Source organism: Myxine glutinosa, chromosome 1 (assembly GCF_964187855.1).
Source record: "Myxine glutinosa chromosome 1, kmMyxGlut1.1, whole genome shotgun sequence".
In the NCBI taxonomy this organism is placed as follows: Eukaryota; Metazoa; Chordata; class Myxini; order Myxiniformes; family Myxinidae; genus Myxine; species Myxine glutinosa.
In genome coordinates, this window is record NC_136261.1 from 212,748,555 (window position 1) to 212,765,959 (window position 17,405).

Genomic DNA, 17,405 nt, shown 5'->3' on the forward strand with positions numbered 1-17,405 from the left:
CTAATTAAAAACCAACCAGAAACCAGGCATCGAACACTACCACTGGTGCAGCCGCGACATCACCACTCAATCAGGCTGGGCAGTGGAGCCACGCCCCGAAGAGAAGTGATTGGTCCGGGATTTGATTGGCACAGGTACTGGTAAGATGGAACTCGCTGATAGGAACGGAGACATCGTGAGATGACGTCAGAGCCTTGACTATAAAGGAATGCTCGGCCGACATCTTCTTATTCTCGTTCTGGATCCCATAGTGAATGGTCGCTATTGCTCTTGCACAAGGAAGATTAATAACGAACGGTCGTGTTCCGACATCTTCATCGTGATCGTGAGGAGGAACTGCGGACCACGAACTGCGGTTTCCCAAGCAAGAACGACGAGTGGATGGGCTTGGCCTGCTCGCTGTGCTCTCGACGAAGCCAGGAGTGAGTGGACGGCGCGGCGAGGCCTAGTTCACACCAACGAGCGCATTTTCCCGCCAAGGACGCGAGGGGGTTTTGACGATTCCTGACGAGATTCAAGAGCCGATTTGAGCTAAGTGCCACATACTACACATTTATTTTTCAGTTATATTTCCCTTTGTCTGTATTTGAGTCTGGATGGAAATTGATGATTTTATGCAATCTTGACCTTTTGATCTAAAAAAAACAAAAAACAATCGGTTTGTAGCTTTTGAATGGTGAACCAATTCAGTGTCGCAATATGAAAATTCTTCAAATTTCAGGTCAATCAGATAAAAATTTCCAATTTTAGGTGATTCTGACTTTTGACCTTTTGAAAAATATATTAATTTGCCTTCTCCATATTCTCATAATAAAGCTTTGTTGAAAATTTGATGACAAAACAATGTCCAAAAAAAAAAGAAAAAAAGTTACCGCCCATAGACGTGCACGCACACATGCACACACGCACACACACACACACACACACACACACACACACACACACACACACACACACACACACACACACACACACTTTTACTATTCCTTCCATTTCATACATTTTAATTTCATTTTATCCACGGTTTCAAACTTACAATGAACAAAGACAAGTTTTATTGTTGAAAGTTTAACATCATTGCGTGTCAAAAATCGAGACCAATCATGGCCTTGTCTCTGTCGATGTATTATTTTGTTCCAACAATCTGTTCCCTCACATTGTCTGTCATGAAGGATTCCTGGTATTGGTCGATTATTCAAAATGTACAAAGAAAATACAAAACCGATTCTTGGTGATCAAAATACCACAAACATAACTCCAAGGAGGTAAAAGCACTGTAAATATGTCCGTTATTCAAAACGTTTACACTCTTGACTGATTATAATTATCATCTGTATTTATAATTTCTCTTTTCTTTCTTGAAAACCCAAGATTTGTTTTCTGAAAATACGGGGGAAGTTACCTTTTTATTTAAACAATCAGACCAACAATTTCCAAAACTTGCGCAGTAAATATATCAACATAATTACACTTTCAACCAAAATTAATAAGAGATGGAGAGAAAGTGTATGGTCTGGATATCAACCCACAACCACCTTCCGCAGAACATACACTTAACACTCCTAAAACAGGAGCAATTAGCAGCTCCAGCCTTGGTTAAAATAAAATTTATATGTGTAACTTTGTTAAATGTGTCAATGAATATGTCTTTGATGGCCATTTAGATGATGTAAGAAAATTTTGATACAAAAGGAGGACATTTAGCCCATCGTTCCTGTGTCATATCCATGTCTGCTCTGAACCTGCGCATGCGCAGATAGTGTTTCTACCACTCTGCTCACAACATGTAAATTTAACCTTCGCCATTTGGTAATGAGCAAGGGTTTGATTCAACAAACTCTATTCCAACCAAGAGCTGTTTATGATTCACATGAAACGAGCACTAAATGTCAAATGTCTGCATCCTGTGTGTGCACAGATATTCCCTTAATGCTGCCAAAGCCACAATCTCTCCACCTTGTGCAGGGATTGAGGCCACTTGGCAAGGGCCGCACCTTTGCAAGTTCTGTCATACACTGTTCATGTATCATCAGATGCATATAAGAAGATTCTTGGATACTATTGATGTTTTTCATAATTTGTTTAACTTTAATCACTTTGGACCAATTGTGATTGACGCCCCTGCGTTTCAGGCAACGGAACATCATCCTCATCTGTCTTGTTCCTGGCAGTTTGAAGTAGGTTCTCCAGTGATGTGACTGGAGTTCAATTCACTGGAGGGTTTCAAGGCAGCAGCTTCTTCAATCCCACCGTCCCACAGTGCACATGCTTTGCTGGCCGCTGTCTTAATAACAGGCACAGGCCTGTTGGCCTCAGTATTGTCCCGAGGCAAAAGTTGGCTTCCTCCTAGTCCTGTATAATTCCCAGTGTTGTTTGGGGGCACAGAACAGACAGAGCCTGCGGCCACAGCAGCAAGTGATCCTGGAGCACTGAGCGTTGCAGCAGCCACCCTGAGGCCTGGAGCGATTTGCCCGGTGATGAGAGGCAGCACTGGAGCGATGTCGACAAAAGAGGCTGAGTGTGAGCGAGTGGTCAGAGGTGGTGTAGCAGCCCCAGAGCTAGCCCGTTTTCCCAGATAACCACGCTGGTATTCAATAGGCGAGGAGAGAGCTGAGAGGGAAAACGAAAACATGTTTCAATTTCAACATGGCTTCATGGATTCCCAACTGTTCATGAAAACTGCATTTTATAAAATCGTAGTTTGAACCAAATATCACAGAGACCTTGTGTAAATAAATGTATTATTTCAGTTTTTAACAATACTAGTACACCCGCACACTACGGGAGCGGCAGGAAGGGTCATTCATCTTTGGGGTACAAATTATATTAGTCGATCTGTGGGTGGGTCTCAAGAACATTGGGTGTGTGTTCATTTACAAAGTTTCTTGTGAAGAGATCGCCAAGTGGTTTCAGCATTCGAGCAAGCACTCTATTCAAAACAGTTCAGGAACGGCTGGCTTGGCAAGCGCTAGCTAGCTGCTTGGTAAATGAGCACAACTGGGCTTCCTCCCTTCCAATTTCGTGTTGAACATCAGGAGCGAGTTTCAAAAGGCCGCCACGAAAAACATCATGTTAGCGCCAGGAAGGGTCATGTTATCCCAACCATTGTGGGGTATATAGAGTACAGTAGATCTTCGCTCAGTTCTGTAAGTAAAACTTACCTCACGGATCTCGGGATTCCTCCGAATTTTGTTTATTTAGTGTTATAAAAAGCATTAGCAACTGTTTAAAAAGCTAATCATACATGTTTGTGGTTTATAATATTTATACTTCTGGAAGAGGCCGTTGGGCGGTTGCTCCCACGAAAACGCTATGATAAGCTATTTATAAACGTCGATTCACCGTTTGTTCAAGGAGGAAAAACACATTGGGGAGGTGGGATATTAATGATATTGTTACAGACGCGGTTGTGGATGTTGGTTTACTGAGCGGTTTGGTATGACCGCATCTGCACAGTTTACCCGATTATACTCGAACGTTGGCCGAGTCGCGCTACGCTAAATCAATTGAGGAAAGGACACAACGGCTGGGTTAAATGACACGACACCAGGGGTACAGTTCTCAAGACCTCCGGAGGAGGTTATAATATTTCGGAACGTTGAGATTACAAGGACAAGAGGTACAGCATAGGAAGGTAGGCACTTAATCACGGTCTTATAGTAACCCCGACAGACCACAGATAAACAGGACAAGACTGACTCACACCGGGATTGATGGCAAGGAAGGGCAGGTAGTCGGTGGACAGCACAAGGTGCACCTTGTGCTCAGGGACAGGATAGCGTGGCCCAAAAGATGCAGGGAGGTCTCTCAGCGCTCGGAGGTGGCGTCTGGTTCTCTTCACTTCAAGCTCGGGGCGCATCTGACGTCACGTCCGGTAAGTGGCTGCGTATATCCGGCGGGGAGTGACACGCCCTCGGCTCGTTAGCTCCACCCCAGATGGAATCGGCCCGCCGCTTCTTATTGGGTGCTGGGGGTTACCGGGCTCCGCCCTTGACGAGGGGCCGACAGTCAGCCCCTTCGTGGTAACCCCGCCGGAGCACATGGGCAATGGCGGCTAACCAAGCCGGAGTGAGGACGCACACTCCCCGCGCGCTGTTGTTGTAGTTGTTGTTGTTGTTGTGGTTTCATGAGGAAGATGGGAGGAGGTATGGGGAGGCCCTAAACTCACTACTGGTGCCATACAATCACATTCTGGTGCAACGAAGAGTCAGAATTAATGGAAACGAGTCCTTAACTGACATAGACTAAGAATAACTAGCAAGATGTCCGAAAGTTGTCTACGTGAGATGCGGTGGACCTGGGCACGACATTTAATGGGGGAAAAAGGGGAAGTGTCGGTTCTACAGAGTGTTGTTTACAGACAATGGGACTAGGGAATGGGGGATTGGGGATAGTTGGGGAGTATTGGGGAAATAGGGGAATATTTACAAGCGGATATGGAGGCCAAATCCCATATCCGCAACATTGCACCCTTCTCTACCCTCGGGGCGTCCCGACCCGATAAATTTTTACCTACTTTAGTGTGGCACTCAGATGTAGTTCCCTCTACTATTAACTCTACCCTGAGTGCGACAGTTTTACAGATGTTCACAAATGAGTAAATATGTCCCCCTGCGACGTTGCACCCTTCTCCTCACAGAAACACACCCACAGGATAACCGAATCGCGGAAAGAATTCGCAAACTAAACATACAGCCGGTAGGGAGCATTATTTACACAAGACTACGCTGCTATTTACACTACGATCCAGGACCTGTTTTTGGAGGAACACATGCAGATGTTATGCATAGAGAGAGCACGCATGCCAGCATCGATACACCAACCCACGAGTGCTCTGTGGCCTTACGGCCTTTAATAATGTGCAGAGCACCCCATCCAAGCACCAAAAGCACCACCCCATAACACAGTCAGCACCATCCGGTGCACCAATAAAGTGTTCGATAGTCACCGGTGGTGTCGCAGCCGGCCGATGTTCTGCCGCTGGTCTTGCCTTCGTGTGGTGCACTTGGCCTTCTTGCTTCTTTAAAAATAAAGAAAGGCGCCAACCGCGTCCATTTCCTATTTGTGGCCATCAGGGGGCCAACTATTAGTGGTTCACCTGTATGGCATAGGTGCCACGTTGACCCATAGGTCCATCCACGGGTGGTGCTTGCCCGCAAAAGACTGCGGTCCATGGTGGGCGGCCACAAACATTGCGGTCCATATGGTGTATCGATCCCGGCAGCAAGCAGCGAAAGTGCAGGCCCACAACTGCGGAGCCAGCACCTCTCTCTCCTCTCTCTCTGCCCCAAAGCCAGATCCTCGGAGGTGGGAGACAAAAGAAGAAGACAAGTGAGTAAGGTGGTAAGGGCGCAAAAGTGCACGCAATATAAGATGATGCACACTGGGGGCACATGGGAACCAGGTGAGACAGGTACGTTCCTACCGTACGCCCCCCCCCCCACCAGGTAACCTACATGGCCCCTCCCTTACCCCTTACTGTATCCACAAAACACAACACTACCCATAAACATCTACTTTACAAATCAACAAACGTCCCTACTGTCTTCCCCGTTCCTCCCATAAACCAAATTCGTCTTCTCTCCCTCCTAACCAATCAAATTTGCCATTTTCAACTCTCATCAAAATTTGCCATCTCCACCTCAACATCATAATTTGTCATCACCAATTCATCATCAGTCCCTCCTAGGGAGGGAGAGATGGAATCACCCCAATGTCTCATCCACGTCGTGATGCGTCTCACAAATCCAACAGCAATTCTCCTTTCCTGCACACAGAACAAAGAAAACACAGGTGTGGAGTCATCATCATCACCACAGGCAAGTGGCTGCGTATGGTGCGACAGGTTCATCAATCCTAACTATTTCCTAAATGACTTTAACAACTTTACATTACCCGGGGTCTTTCCCTGCCAATCCATTGGCCAACTTACACTATGGGTTCTATAAACCAATTCCCATTGCCCAAACTGTGGTGCTTTTCAATTTGGGGTCTCACTCCCCCGATTCATCTCCCGGTGCCCTCGCACAATTTCTGGGCTGTGGCGTGTACCTCTCCCAGCGGGTCTACCCACCTGCACACCTCCACCACTGCAGTTGCCTCCGAGCTTACCTGCTCCTTACCCTAACCTAACTACCTGGGGAAGGCCCTCTGGCGCTCTCCCCACTCGGTGCCCTCTCTGGCACTGGGCTACCCGGGTCCGTCCTCCGGATCCTCGGGCCCCACTGACACTAACGGCTCCCAGAGCCCACCTGCGGCCTCACCTGGCCGACATCCTCACAGTGGTGGAGTGCCCAACCAACTACACACACTAACAGGCTACACGCCCAGCCATTTCCACAACACTAATGCACCCATCCACAATACCATTCTGCAACCGCACCACAAATGCCAATATCCAACCACAATTTACCTATACCCTCTACCTAACACTTACACTACCTGCCCCGGGTATCCGTGATGGGGGTCCACTCTTCCCCCATTCACACCTTCGCACCATGCACACCACTCCGTACCACTTACTCCAACTCTCTCCACACACCTGTACTTGCACACCTGTGCTCTCACACCTGGTGCCACCTGCACCCTTCTCTCCCCAAGCGCATTCGCGCTGATCCACAACACTCACTACTCCACCCTGCTCCACACACCTGTCCAGTTGCACACCTGTGCAATCACACCTGTTCCATCCTCACACAGCATCATCTCATCTAACTACTCCCCTCTGAAACTTGCGCTTCCCAGTCGTCCCTTTAAACTATTGCGCTCCCACGTCATTATCATCCATACTAATCTACCTGCGTCCCCACTACAGGTATCAGTCACTATCTAACCTTAACGTCACCTAATGTCATCTTCGCTAGATCCCTACAATATAACCTAACCCACCCGGGCTAGTTTTCACTGCCATACACCCCATAAGCTATTGCGCATTTGCCCCACATGGGAAGGGTGGCAGGGATGCCACCCTTACCCACCGGGCCCATCGCTCATCAATCCCCCAGTCCTCTGGCACTAATGAGCCCCCCTTATTCAGAGGTACTGGGTCCCGCCTCGGCATCTAAAGCCGAGGCAATCCACGGGGGCGCCTGCTCGCCGGTGTAAGGTCTTATCCGGTCGGCGTGGACGATCCGAGGGAGGGCTCGTGGCCCCATTTTGATCTTTATGACCACGTCACAGATTTGCGACAGGACGACTCCTGGGCCTTGCCAGGGGGAGGTGAGTTTTGGGCACCTTCACTTCCGCCTCCGGGGATTAAAGAACCAAATCTTCATCCCCGGAGCGTATTGACTCCCCTGGCTCCGGTCGTCGTACCTGCGCTTCATCTTTTCCCCCGCCAGATGGAGTTGGCGGCGGGCGAAGGCATGGACTAGCTCCATGCCTTCCTCTAGGTGACGTGCGTACCCCTCCCTCGGCGGGTTAACCACTGTGTCTGGCACGGGACCGCATAGCAAGTCGGCGGGAGCCCGTAACTCACGCCCATACATAAGCAACGCTGGACTGCATGCGGTGGCCCCGTGCTGGCTGGTTCGGTAGGCCATGAGCAAATAAGGGAGATGTTCGTCCCAGTCATCCTGACGGGTGGCGGTGAACAGTGCCAGTTGTTGGATTAGAGTTCGGTTGAATCTTTCCACCATCCCGTCAGATTGAGGTCTTAAAGGCGTTGTTCTGGTTTTCCGAATTGACAGGAGACTGCACACATCCTTTAGCAATTTGCTCTCAAAATTTCGTCCCTGGTCGGTGTGCAACTCCTGTGGAATCCCATGCCGGCACACAAATCCTTCCACGAAGGCCTGCGCTACCACCCCTGCTTCTTGGTTGGGGAGGGCGTAGGCCTCCGGCCACTTGGTGAAGTAGTCCATCACAACGAGGATGTACTTATTACCTAGGCGGGTGCGGGGTAGTGGGCCTAGGATATCCATGGCCACCCGCTCTAGGGGGGCCCCCACCTGGTGTAATTGAAGGGGGGCCCTCATCCTCCGTGCTGGTCCCTTTTTGGCAGTACAGGCGTCGCATCTCCGACACCAGTCCTGTATGTCGCGCCCCATATTCACCCAATAAAACCTCCGGCGTACCTGCGATGTCGTCTTTGTCCTGCCCAAATGGCCGCCGGGGCGGGTACCATGCACCTGTTGCAATATATCGGTCTTAAATTTATTTGGGACTACCACCAGCCAGGAAGTTTTATCAGAGGGAACCTCCACCCACTTGCGATACAAGATGTTATCCTTCAATTCCAGGGTCTGCCACTGAGCCCAATACGCCTTGGTCTGTGACCCGAGGGGGGTGACCTCTTCCCCCTTAGGTCTTTGCCCCAATTTGACCCAATTGAACACTGGCCCCAGGACAGGATCCTCCTGCTGGGCCATGCTCCATGCCAAAGTTCCGAATTCCTCATCTGCGGTTAGTGGCAAAATTGGCCCTCTCACCCGGGTTGCCCGGACAACGAGGGTCGGGTCCGAATCGCCCAATTGTTCCCTCTCCTCGTGTCTCGCACAAAATTTGCAGTTTTCCCCCAGACAAGGACGCCGAGAGAGTGCGTCCGCATTACCATGGGCCTTCCCGGCCCTATGGGCCACATCAAAATCGTACTGCTGCAACTTTTCCAACCACCTTGCAATTTGGCCCTCTGGTTCCTTGAACCGAAGGAGCCATTGCAAGGAGGAATGGTCAGTTCTAACCAAAAATTTCCGCCCGTACAAGTACGGGTGGAAATGGTTCATGGCAGCCAGCATAGCCAATAACTCTTTGCGAGTGACGCAATAATTTCTCTCGGGCCTACTTAAGGCCCGACTATAATAACCAATCACTCTCTCCACGCCCTCCTGTGTCTGAGACAAAACTGCGCCCAATCCTTCCTGGCTCGCATCCGTGTCCAGGGTAAATGCCCCGTTGCTAGTGGGGTAAGCTAGAAGGGGTGTGGATGTTAGACACCCCTTCAATTTTTGGAAGGCCTCGTGGCACTCCCGTGTCCAATTAAATCGCGTCCCCTTCTCCGTAAGCCGGTGGAGGGGACGGGCCAACTCCGCAAATTTCGCCACAAAGCGCCGGTAGTAGGAGCAGAGTCCCAAAAATCCCCGCACCTCTTTGATGGTACGTGGTGCGGGCCACTCCTCTACCGCTTTAATTTTGTCTGGGTCCGTTTTTACCCCCTCGCAACCGATGACGTGGCCTAAATAGGCCACCTCCTTGGCAAACAAGGTGCACTTACTCGGGTTCAGCTTCAACCCTGCCTCTCTGAGGCACCCGAACACCTGGTCCAAATTAGCTACTGCCTGGGGGAACGTTTGGGCATGTACTAGGACGTCATCCAGGTACACCAGGCATGATTGCCATGGCATGCCGCCTAGTACATGCTCCATCAATCTTTCAAAGGTGGCGGGGGCGTTACACAAACCAAACGGCATCACAGTAAACTGATACAGTCCCTTACCTGTGGAAAATGCCGTTTTCTCCTTCCCTGCCCTATCCATCTCCACCTGCCAATACCCACTCTTGAGGTCCAAAGTCGAGAACCAATTTGAGCCCGCAACGGCATCGAGGGTGTCATCAATTCTTGGCAGGGGATATGAGTCCTTGAGTGTCACGTTGTTTAGCTGGCGATAGTCCACGCAGAACCGCGTGGTCCCATCCTTCTTTTTGACCAGCACAACAGGTGACATCCAAGGACTTCCCGAGGGCTCGATCACACCTGCGTCGAGCATTTTTTCAACCTGCTCGTCAGCTTCCGCCCTCTTGCTCCAAGGGAGCCGTCAGGCGGCCTGACGAATAGGCCGGGCCTCACCGGTGTGGATCTGATGTTTCACCAGGCCCGTACGTCCAATATCCTCGGTGGACAGGGAGAAGAGGTCCAAATGGGACCCAACCAGTTTGTGTAAGGCCTCCCTCTGGGTACCTCCCAACTCTACGCTACTACGATTTACCATCTCGTAAATGGGATCGGGCCAATTCCTACTTCTTATTGAAGGCTCCCCCCGGGGTCGGCTCGGCTGGACGTTCTCGCCCCTCACTGTCGCGACTTCCTCAACTGGGGTGCAGCCAGCTACCCTCGTGCCCCTTACTATAGTGCGTGGTTCTGTACTCATATTTATTACTCGGACGGCCACTACCGGTCCGTCCGTTTTTACAAGGGTGCGGCCCACGATTAAACCCGGTATGGACTGCGCTGCCACCGGTTCGACCAGGCCGCAGGACTCCTGCCATGTTGGGCGAGCTGCCCACCGGGCCGGCACTATCGCCTCGGCCCTTGGGGGGATGGTCACGGCCTCGGAAGCCTCCAGCTCCGCTCTCTCGGCCGTGCTCACTCCCCCTAACGGCAGCTCTTCTACTCCCACCTGCAGGATCCCCCGGCACAAGTCGATTTTACAAACGCTGGCAGTCAACAAATCCAACCCTATTAAACATGGGTCGCACACCTCCGCCACCCAAACATCTATCTCCCTCCTTACCGACCCTAACTTGAGGGTCACAGAACCACGCCCTATGATCGGGGCCGTTACCCCGGTAGCAAGTTGCAAACTATAATTTTGCAGGCGCTGGATCTTATCCCAGCCACCTGCGCTCGAATCAAGGACCACAGGGCTGATGATCGTGGCGCTAGCTCCTGTGTCCACCACGGCGTCTACCCCCACGCCGGCAATTTTGCATCTGATTGTCAGGCTACCGGTTCCAATTTGGCCACAATAAATGACCTGTCGCGTCAATGAGGGCTCTCCTCCATCCTCTTCTGCCGAACACCGCCCTACGTGCCCAACACCTTCTAGTTTCCTGGGGTCTGGCGGGGGGGTGTCTGGGGTCGGCTAACCCGCTCCCCCCTGGGCGGAGTTGAGGACCTCAACCGCCGGGGATCATCCCGGCGCGCAGTTCGACAGTGCCGCGCCAGGTGACCCAGACGGTTGCAGGTATAGCACCTCACCTGATAAGGTGCTTGTCTCCGGAATTCCAAATTTCCCCCCCTGGAGGTCCGAATTGGATTACCCGCTTGTGGTCCACCGCGGGCCACCTCTGGGGCCGCCTGCCATGGTCCAGGTCCCGCCAGGCGCTGGTCTACCAGCCTCCGGACCATGCCCGCGAGGTCAGGACTCACGTCGGGGGCGGGCCCCCTAAGGGGTCCGCCCTCCATCGGGGGTCCCACCTGGCGGACCGCCATTGCGAGACGCTCGCCCCCCCGGGCCAGGGGCCTCGCTGCTTCCCAACGGGCCGCAGCGTCAGCCGCCTGGCTCAGAGTCTGCGGGCGCCACATGGCGAGCTGTTGCCGGAGCTCAATATCCGGGAGGGCCTGGATAAAATGGTCCAGCGCCAGGCTTTCCCGGGAATCCGCTGCCATGCTAGCATGTGCGATCCCCACTGCGCGGCGAATGTCGTGGGCAAGTTCCCCGATGGCTTCCTGGGGCTTGCGTTTTCGCAGCGCGAGCTGAGCTTTAACAAGCTCGCTCTGCTGTTCAATGCCGAATCGATTAATTAGGGCGTCGCGGAGGGCTGGCAGGGTGAGAGCACCCGCTGGTAATGCCGTCAGCACCTCCGCCGCCGCGCAATGCGGCCACCAGGTGTACTCCACCTTCGTCCTCACCCCAACCGTTGCCCTTACACACACAGTCAAACTGCGCCAGGTACGCGCGTAGATCACTCTTGCTGTCATACGGCGCGAGTGGGACCTTGTGGGACCACCTCGTATGCGAGTCGTTGCCCGCCTGCCGGACCCCGTGCGTCGCCCCTTGCGGGGTCAGCGCGGGGCCGAACCGGCCGGGCCCCCACAGTACATTACCCCCAAGGGGCTCTCGTGCCTCCCCGGTCCCTCCAACAACTACCCCTGTTGGTGTCGATGCATGGGTCACACCTCCGCAACCCGCTACCCATTCCATACCACCACAACCTTGCTCACCCACACCTCGCACCTCTCGTTCCATACCCTCCGGACCAGCCATACACCTCACTCTTGGCCTCTCACGAACATCCGGGTCTATCTCGACCCCCAAGCTTATTAAATCACCTGGCGCATCATACGCACGACCATATTGGTCACCACTTACACCGGGTCCTCTTTCTCTTCGCTTCTCCTCCATCACCTGCGAATCCCTCATCCGGTTAATGAGCACATCATCACGATCCGAACACAGACTTTGGACCAATTCTTTTACCTCCTCCTTTATCTCTTTCTTATCCTCTCTCCGTCGCTTCTTAATTTCGCTCACCCCTTCTTCCACTTCTTCTAATTTCTGCTTCACCTCCTTCATCTCCTCGTGCGCCCCTTTAAGTTCTTCCTCTAACTCCACTTAATTTTTTTCTATGTGCTCCCGCACCTCCCGCTCTTTAACCTCCATCACCTCTACCACCTTGTTCATTTTCTTCGTCAAGTCCTCATGTACCGTCTGACACTCTTTTTTAATTACCCCTACGTCCTTTTTCATCTCCTTCTGTGTCGATTTTAAACCCTCTATTACCGCTGTGTTCTTCTTTACCTGGTCCCCCAACTCCTTTTGTCCCACTGTCAGTTGTTCTACTCCCAGCATCAACTCCTCTATACCCCCTTGCAATTTTACAGTCCCCTTTCTCACCTCCTTCTCCATGCGCTCCTTACAGTGCCTCACCTCCTCGCGCACTCCTCCGACCTCCTCACTCACACCTCTTCTGATCTCCTCTCCCATCACTTGCATCTCCTGCCCAGATGCCACCCTCATCTGCTCCATTTCCTCCCTGTGAGCATCCAGTTTGGTTTCTACCCCCATTCTGACCCCCTCTATCTGCTGCCCCATTTGTTTAACTTCCCTTTCCGCTTGGTCCCTCATGTCCCTCAATTTGCCTTCCATCCTGTTTTCTAACCCCTCTAACCCCTTTTGCATCCCTTCCATTTGATTCTCTTGAGCGGCCATTCTGTTTTCTACCCCCATTAACCCATTTCTCACCTCTTTTATCCCGTTGTCTAACCCCTCAAAATTATTGTCTAACTTCTCACCGGTACCCCTCGCTTCGTCCCTCATTACCCCCATTTGGCCCTCTAATCGCTCACTATCAGCCCTCAATCCCACAATTTGGTTTCCCAATTGCTGACTATTAGCCCTCATCTCGTCCTTCATTTCTTCACCCGACTTAACCATAAAGGCCTTTATTTGTTCCATAAATAGGCCCCAATCCATCGGCGGCGCTACCACGGTCGCGGGCGCGGTCGCCGTGGCCATGTGCGAGGCGCCATTTTGCGCGCCCGCAACCCCGTGCGCGACGACGCTATTTTGCGAATCTGCTACCCTCACTGCTTCGCTCTCCTCTTGTCCCTCATTTTGGTCCTGGATCGACCCTGCCTCCCTCTCCTCTACCGGAACCCATCCGTCTTGGTCTGCCATAGCGCGACTTTCAAAATTCGGGTTTTTATTGTTTTTGTAAAACACAATTAAATTTCGCTGTTATAATTTCGAGCGGGTGAAACGCGCTCCGGATCGAATCCCACTTCCCGACACCAAATGTTACAGACGCGGTTGTGGATGTTGGTTTACCGAGCGGTTTGGTATGACCGCGTCTGCACAGTTTACCCGATTATACTCGAACGTTGGCCGAGTCGCGCTACGCTAAATCAATTGAGGAAAGGACACAACGGCTGGGTTAAATGACACGACACCAGGGGTACAGTTCTCAAGACCTCCGGAGGAGGTTATAATATTTCGGAACGTTGAGATTACAAGGACAAGAGGTACAGCATAGGAAGGTAGGCACTTAATCACGGTCTTATAGTAACCCCGACAGACCACAGATAAACAGGATAAGACTGACTCACACCGGGATTGATGGCAAGGAAGGGCAGGTAGTCGGTGGACAGCACAAGGTGCACCTTGTGCTCAGGGACAGGATAGCGCGGCCCAAAAGATGCAGGGAGGTCTCTCAGCGCTCGGAGGTGGCGTCTGGTTCTCTTCACTTCAAGCTCGGGGCGCATCTGACGTCACGTCCGGTAAGTGGCTGCGTATATCCGGCGGGGAGTGACACGCCCTCGGCTTGTTAGCTCCGCCCCAGATGGAATCGGCCCGCCGCTTCTTATTGGGTGCTGGGGGTTACCGGGCTCCGCCCTTGACGAGGGGCCGACAGTCAGCCCCTTCGTGGTAACCCCGCCGGAGCACATGGGCAATGGCGGCTAACCAAGCCGGAGTGAGGACGCACACTCCCCGCGCGCTGTTGTTGTAGTTGTTGTTGTGGTTTCATGAGGAAGATGGGAGGAGGTATGGGGAGGTCCTAAACTCACTACTGGTGCCATACAATCACATTCTGGTGCAACGAAGAGTCAGAATTAATGGAAACGAGTCCTTAACTGACATAGACTAAGAATAACTAGCAAGTTTTTTTTTTTTTTTTTTTTTTTTTTTTTTTTGTATACAAGATCGAGGCTCGTGAAAGAGCGAACATTAATCACACAGAAAGACAAACCGACACATAAAACATATAACAGAGGGAGCAGTAGACAAGATGGGGAGAGAGGGGGAAGGACACAAACACAACATTTGAGAGCAGGGACCGAGAGACATGGAGACATCGAGAGATCTGAGAGAGGGCGAGGGCTTTGGGGGGGGGGGCGTGGGAAGGGGGCGGTGGGAGAGGTATAAAACATATGGACACTGCCAGGACTTCCAGGAAAGAAGTTGGAATTTCAAACAAGGTGGATCTGGGGTGAATTAGCGGGGGTAGAAAAGATCAAGGTTTTGGATGGGGGAAGATAAGAGATGGTGGTGAACAGCTGTTTTAAAGACCTGGAGGGAGGAGTGGGATTGAAGGGAGTGAGGGAGTTTGTTCCAGAGGCGGGAGAAAAGAGGAATGAAAGAGTGAAGGTGAGCAGAGAGCCGAGATTTCGGCAGTTTAACCATCAGAGGGTTGCTGGCAGATCTTGTGCGACCTGTAGGAATATTTGGGGGACAGAGCACAGAGAGAGCTGGGGGTGCAAGGCCGGAGAGGAGTCGGTAGAAGACAGAAAGACCACCTACCTGCCTGCGGTGAGTGAGTGAAAGGCCCTCAGAGATGGCTTCATCGCGGGAGATTCCAATAATTCTGAAAGCTTTGGTTTCAACAGCGTGAAGCCGAGCTAGGTGTGAGGCAGGAGCACCGGCCCATAGGGGAGAACAGTATTCCATTGAGCTGCGGATGAAAGCCTTGTATGTGGTGAGGAGCTCAAGTGTGCCGAGGAAGGACTTCGCACGACGGAGGATGCCCAGTCGGCGACTGGCTTTGGAGGCCAGCTTGGAAATGTGGTTTTCCCAAGAAAGATCATGGCAGATAGTGAGACCCAAAATCTTGAGCGACAGAACTTCTTGGAGAGGATTGTTGAGAAAGTAGATGGGAGGGTTGTCCAGTCGATCTTTTCGGAGAGACATAGTAAGAGTGTGAGATTTGTCAGGATTGAAAGACATGTTCCACTTGTTTGACCAGTCTGTGATTTTGTCCAGGTCTTCAGAGAGTGAGGAGGCAGCAGACTGCCGATCTGAGGGAAGAGGAATGGAGCGGCAGAGAGTGGAGTCATCAGCAAAGAGATAGAGAGGATTTTCGAGAGAGTCAGAGAGATCATTGATGAAGACCAGAAAAAGCACAGGGCCCAGAACACTGCCTTGGGGAACTCCAGCCTGAACAGGAAGAGGAGATGAGAGAAACCCATTCAGGGCCACACGTTGACGACGACTAGAGAGGAAGTCCACCAGCCATGCGTGGAGATTTCCATGGATACCAAAGGAGGAGAGTTTGGTGAGCAGAGCGGGGTGCCAGACCGTGTCGAAGGCACGTGATATGTCGAGGGAGACAGCTCTAATTTCCTGTTTGGCATTGAGGACCTCCATCCATTGTTGAGACAGCAGAAGCAGCATGTCCAGAGTAGAGTGACCTGGTCTGAAACCAAATTGATGATCAGAGATCAAGCCATTGGAGAAGAGGAAAGATTTCATATCCGAAGCAATGATGGATTCCATGACTTTGCTGATAATTGGGAGAAGGCTGATTGGTCTGTAGTTGCTAGGATCTGTTTTTGCACCTTTTTTGTGCAAAGCGGTGATGTTGGCTGATTTCCAAGCAGATGGCAGTTGACCTTGAGCAAAAGAGAGGGTGAAGAGAACAGAGAGAGGGTGAGATAGAGCAGCAGAGCAGGATTTTAGGACCCGTGGGCTGATGCCGTCGGGACGTCGGATGTCCGAAAGTTGTCTACGTGAGATGCGGTGGACCTGGGCACGACATTTAATGGGGGAAAAAGGGGAAGGTCGGTTCTACAGAGTGTTGTTTACAGACAATGGGACTAGGGAATGGGGGATTGGGGATAGTTGGGGAGTATTGGGGAAATAGGGGAATATTTACAAGCGGATATGGAGGCCAAATCCCATATCCGCAACAATATTAATATTGTTTTGTCATAACATTAATATTATGCTATTATCGTTAGTTTTGTTATTCAAAGCAGCCTTGGAAAAACTGCTGATAAATCTTCTTCTTTGGTCAAACGCCACGATAAAGCTAACTTAATATTGATATAGCCCTCAACATGCAACCCCATTGACGGCAATGGTGGGCAAACTCGCTCGGGGGAGAAAACCCCCTTGGGGAGGGGAGGGGGCAAATGAATACGTTACAACCTTCACTGTGTAACCCTTCGTCATCCTGTCAAGTTTGGTTGAGATTGGATAAGTAACGACAAAATGTATTGGCTTCAAAAATTCATCAGACCGACACAAATGGCGTATTTTAGTATGATATTGTCATGTCAGATGATCTGTTAACACGGTTTGTCTGCGCAGGGAGTATAATACCCCTGTGAAGGACCCAAAAGGTGATTAAGATAGTGTTCAATATAACTGCAATTCCCCAGGTATCACCCAAACAAAGCCAAACTTGGGGGCAAAATGTATGGGAGGAAAAAAGGTGGGAAGACGTTTCTTGTAATAAAAGGGCGGTTTATTAAAAAATAATGAATAGGGGGGAAAAAGGGGTGACAGTACGCTAAAAATAGTACGGAACAAACCAAATGGTGGCCAGACACAGGTAGGGATGATGGGGGAACACAAACTTATGTACACAGGAGATAAATAACCAAAGCTTAACCCAACGATGGTGCCAAAACAACTTAACCTAAACAGATCCTTGCAATTACAGACCAATCAGCCTGCCCCCAATTATCAGCAAAGTCATGGAATCCATCATTGCTTTGGATATCAAATCCTTCCTCTTCTCCAATGGCGTGATCTCCGATCATCAATTTCGATTCAGACAAGGTCATTCTACTCTGGACATGCTGCTTCTGCTGTCTCAACAATGGATGAGGTCCTCAATGCCAAACAGGAAATAGGAACTGTCTTCGATACGGTCTGGCACCTTGCTCTGCTCACCAAACTCTCCTCCTATGGTATCCATGGAAATCTCCACGCATGGCTTGCGGACTTCCTCTCTGGTCGTAGTCA

General features: G+C 51.1%; 1 protein-coding gene across 5 annotated transcripts in view; it reads right to left on the reverse strand.

Annotated features, from left to right (window-relative positions):
* Window positions 1-979: 979 nt before the first annotated feature.
* LOC137433788 (rho guanine nucleotide exchange factor 25) overlaps window positions 980-17,405 on the reverse strand; it is a 278,788-nt gene continuing 262,362 nt past the window's right edge. For 4 of the 5 annotated variants that reach the window (XM_078783275.1, XM_078783260.1, XM_078783268.1 and 1 more), the window contains one exon: window positions 994-2,610. In XM_078783275.1, the coding sequence (XP_078639401.1) occupies window positions 2,150-2,610 (461 nt within the window). In that variant the 3' untranslated portion in view covers window positions 994-2,149. Of the gene's footprint in view, window positions 2,611-17,405 lie in introns of all 5 variants that reach the window. The other variant, XM_078783280.1, reaches the window with a different exon arrangement.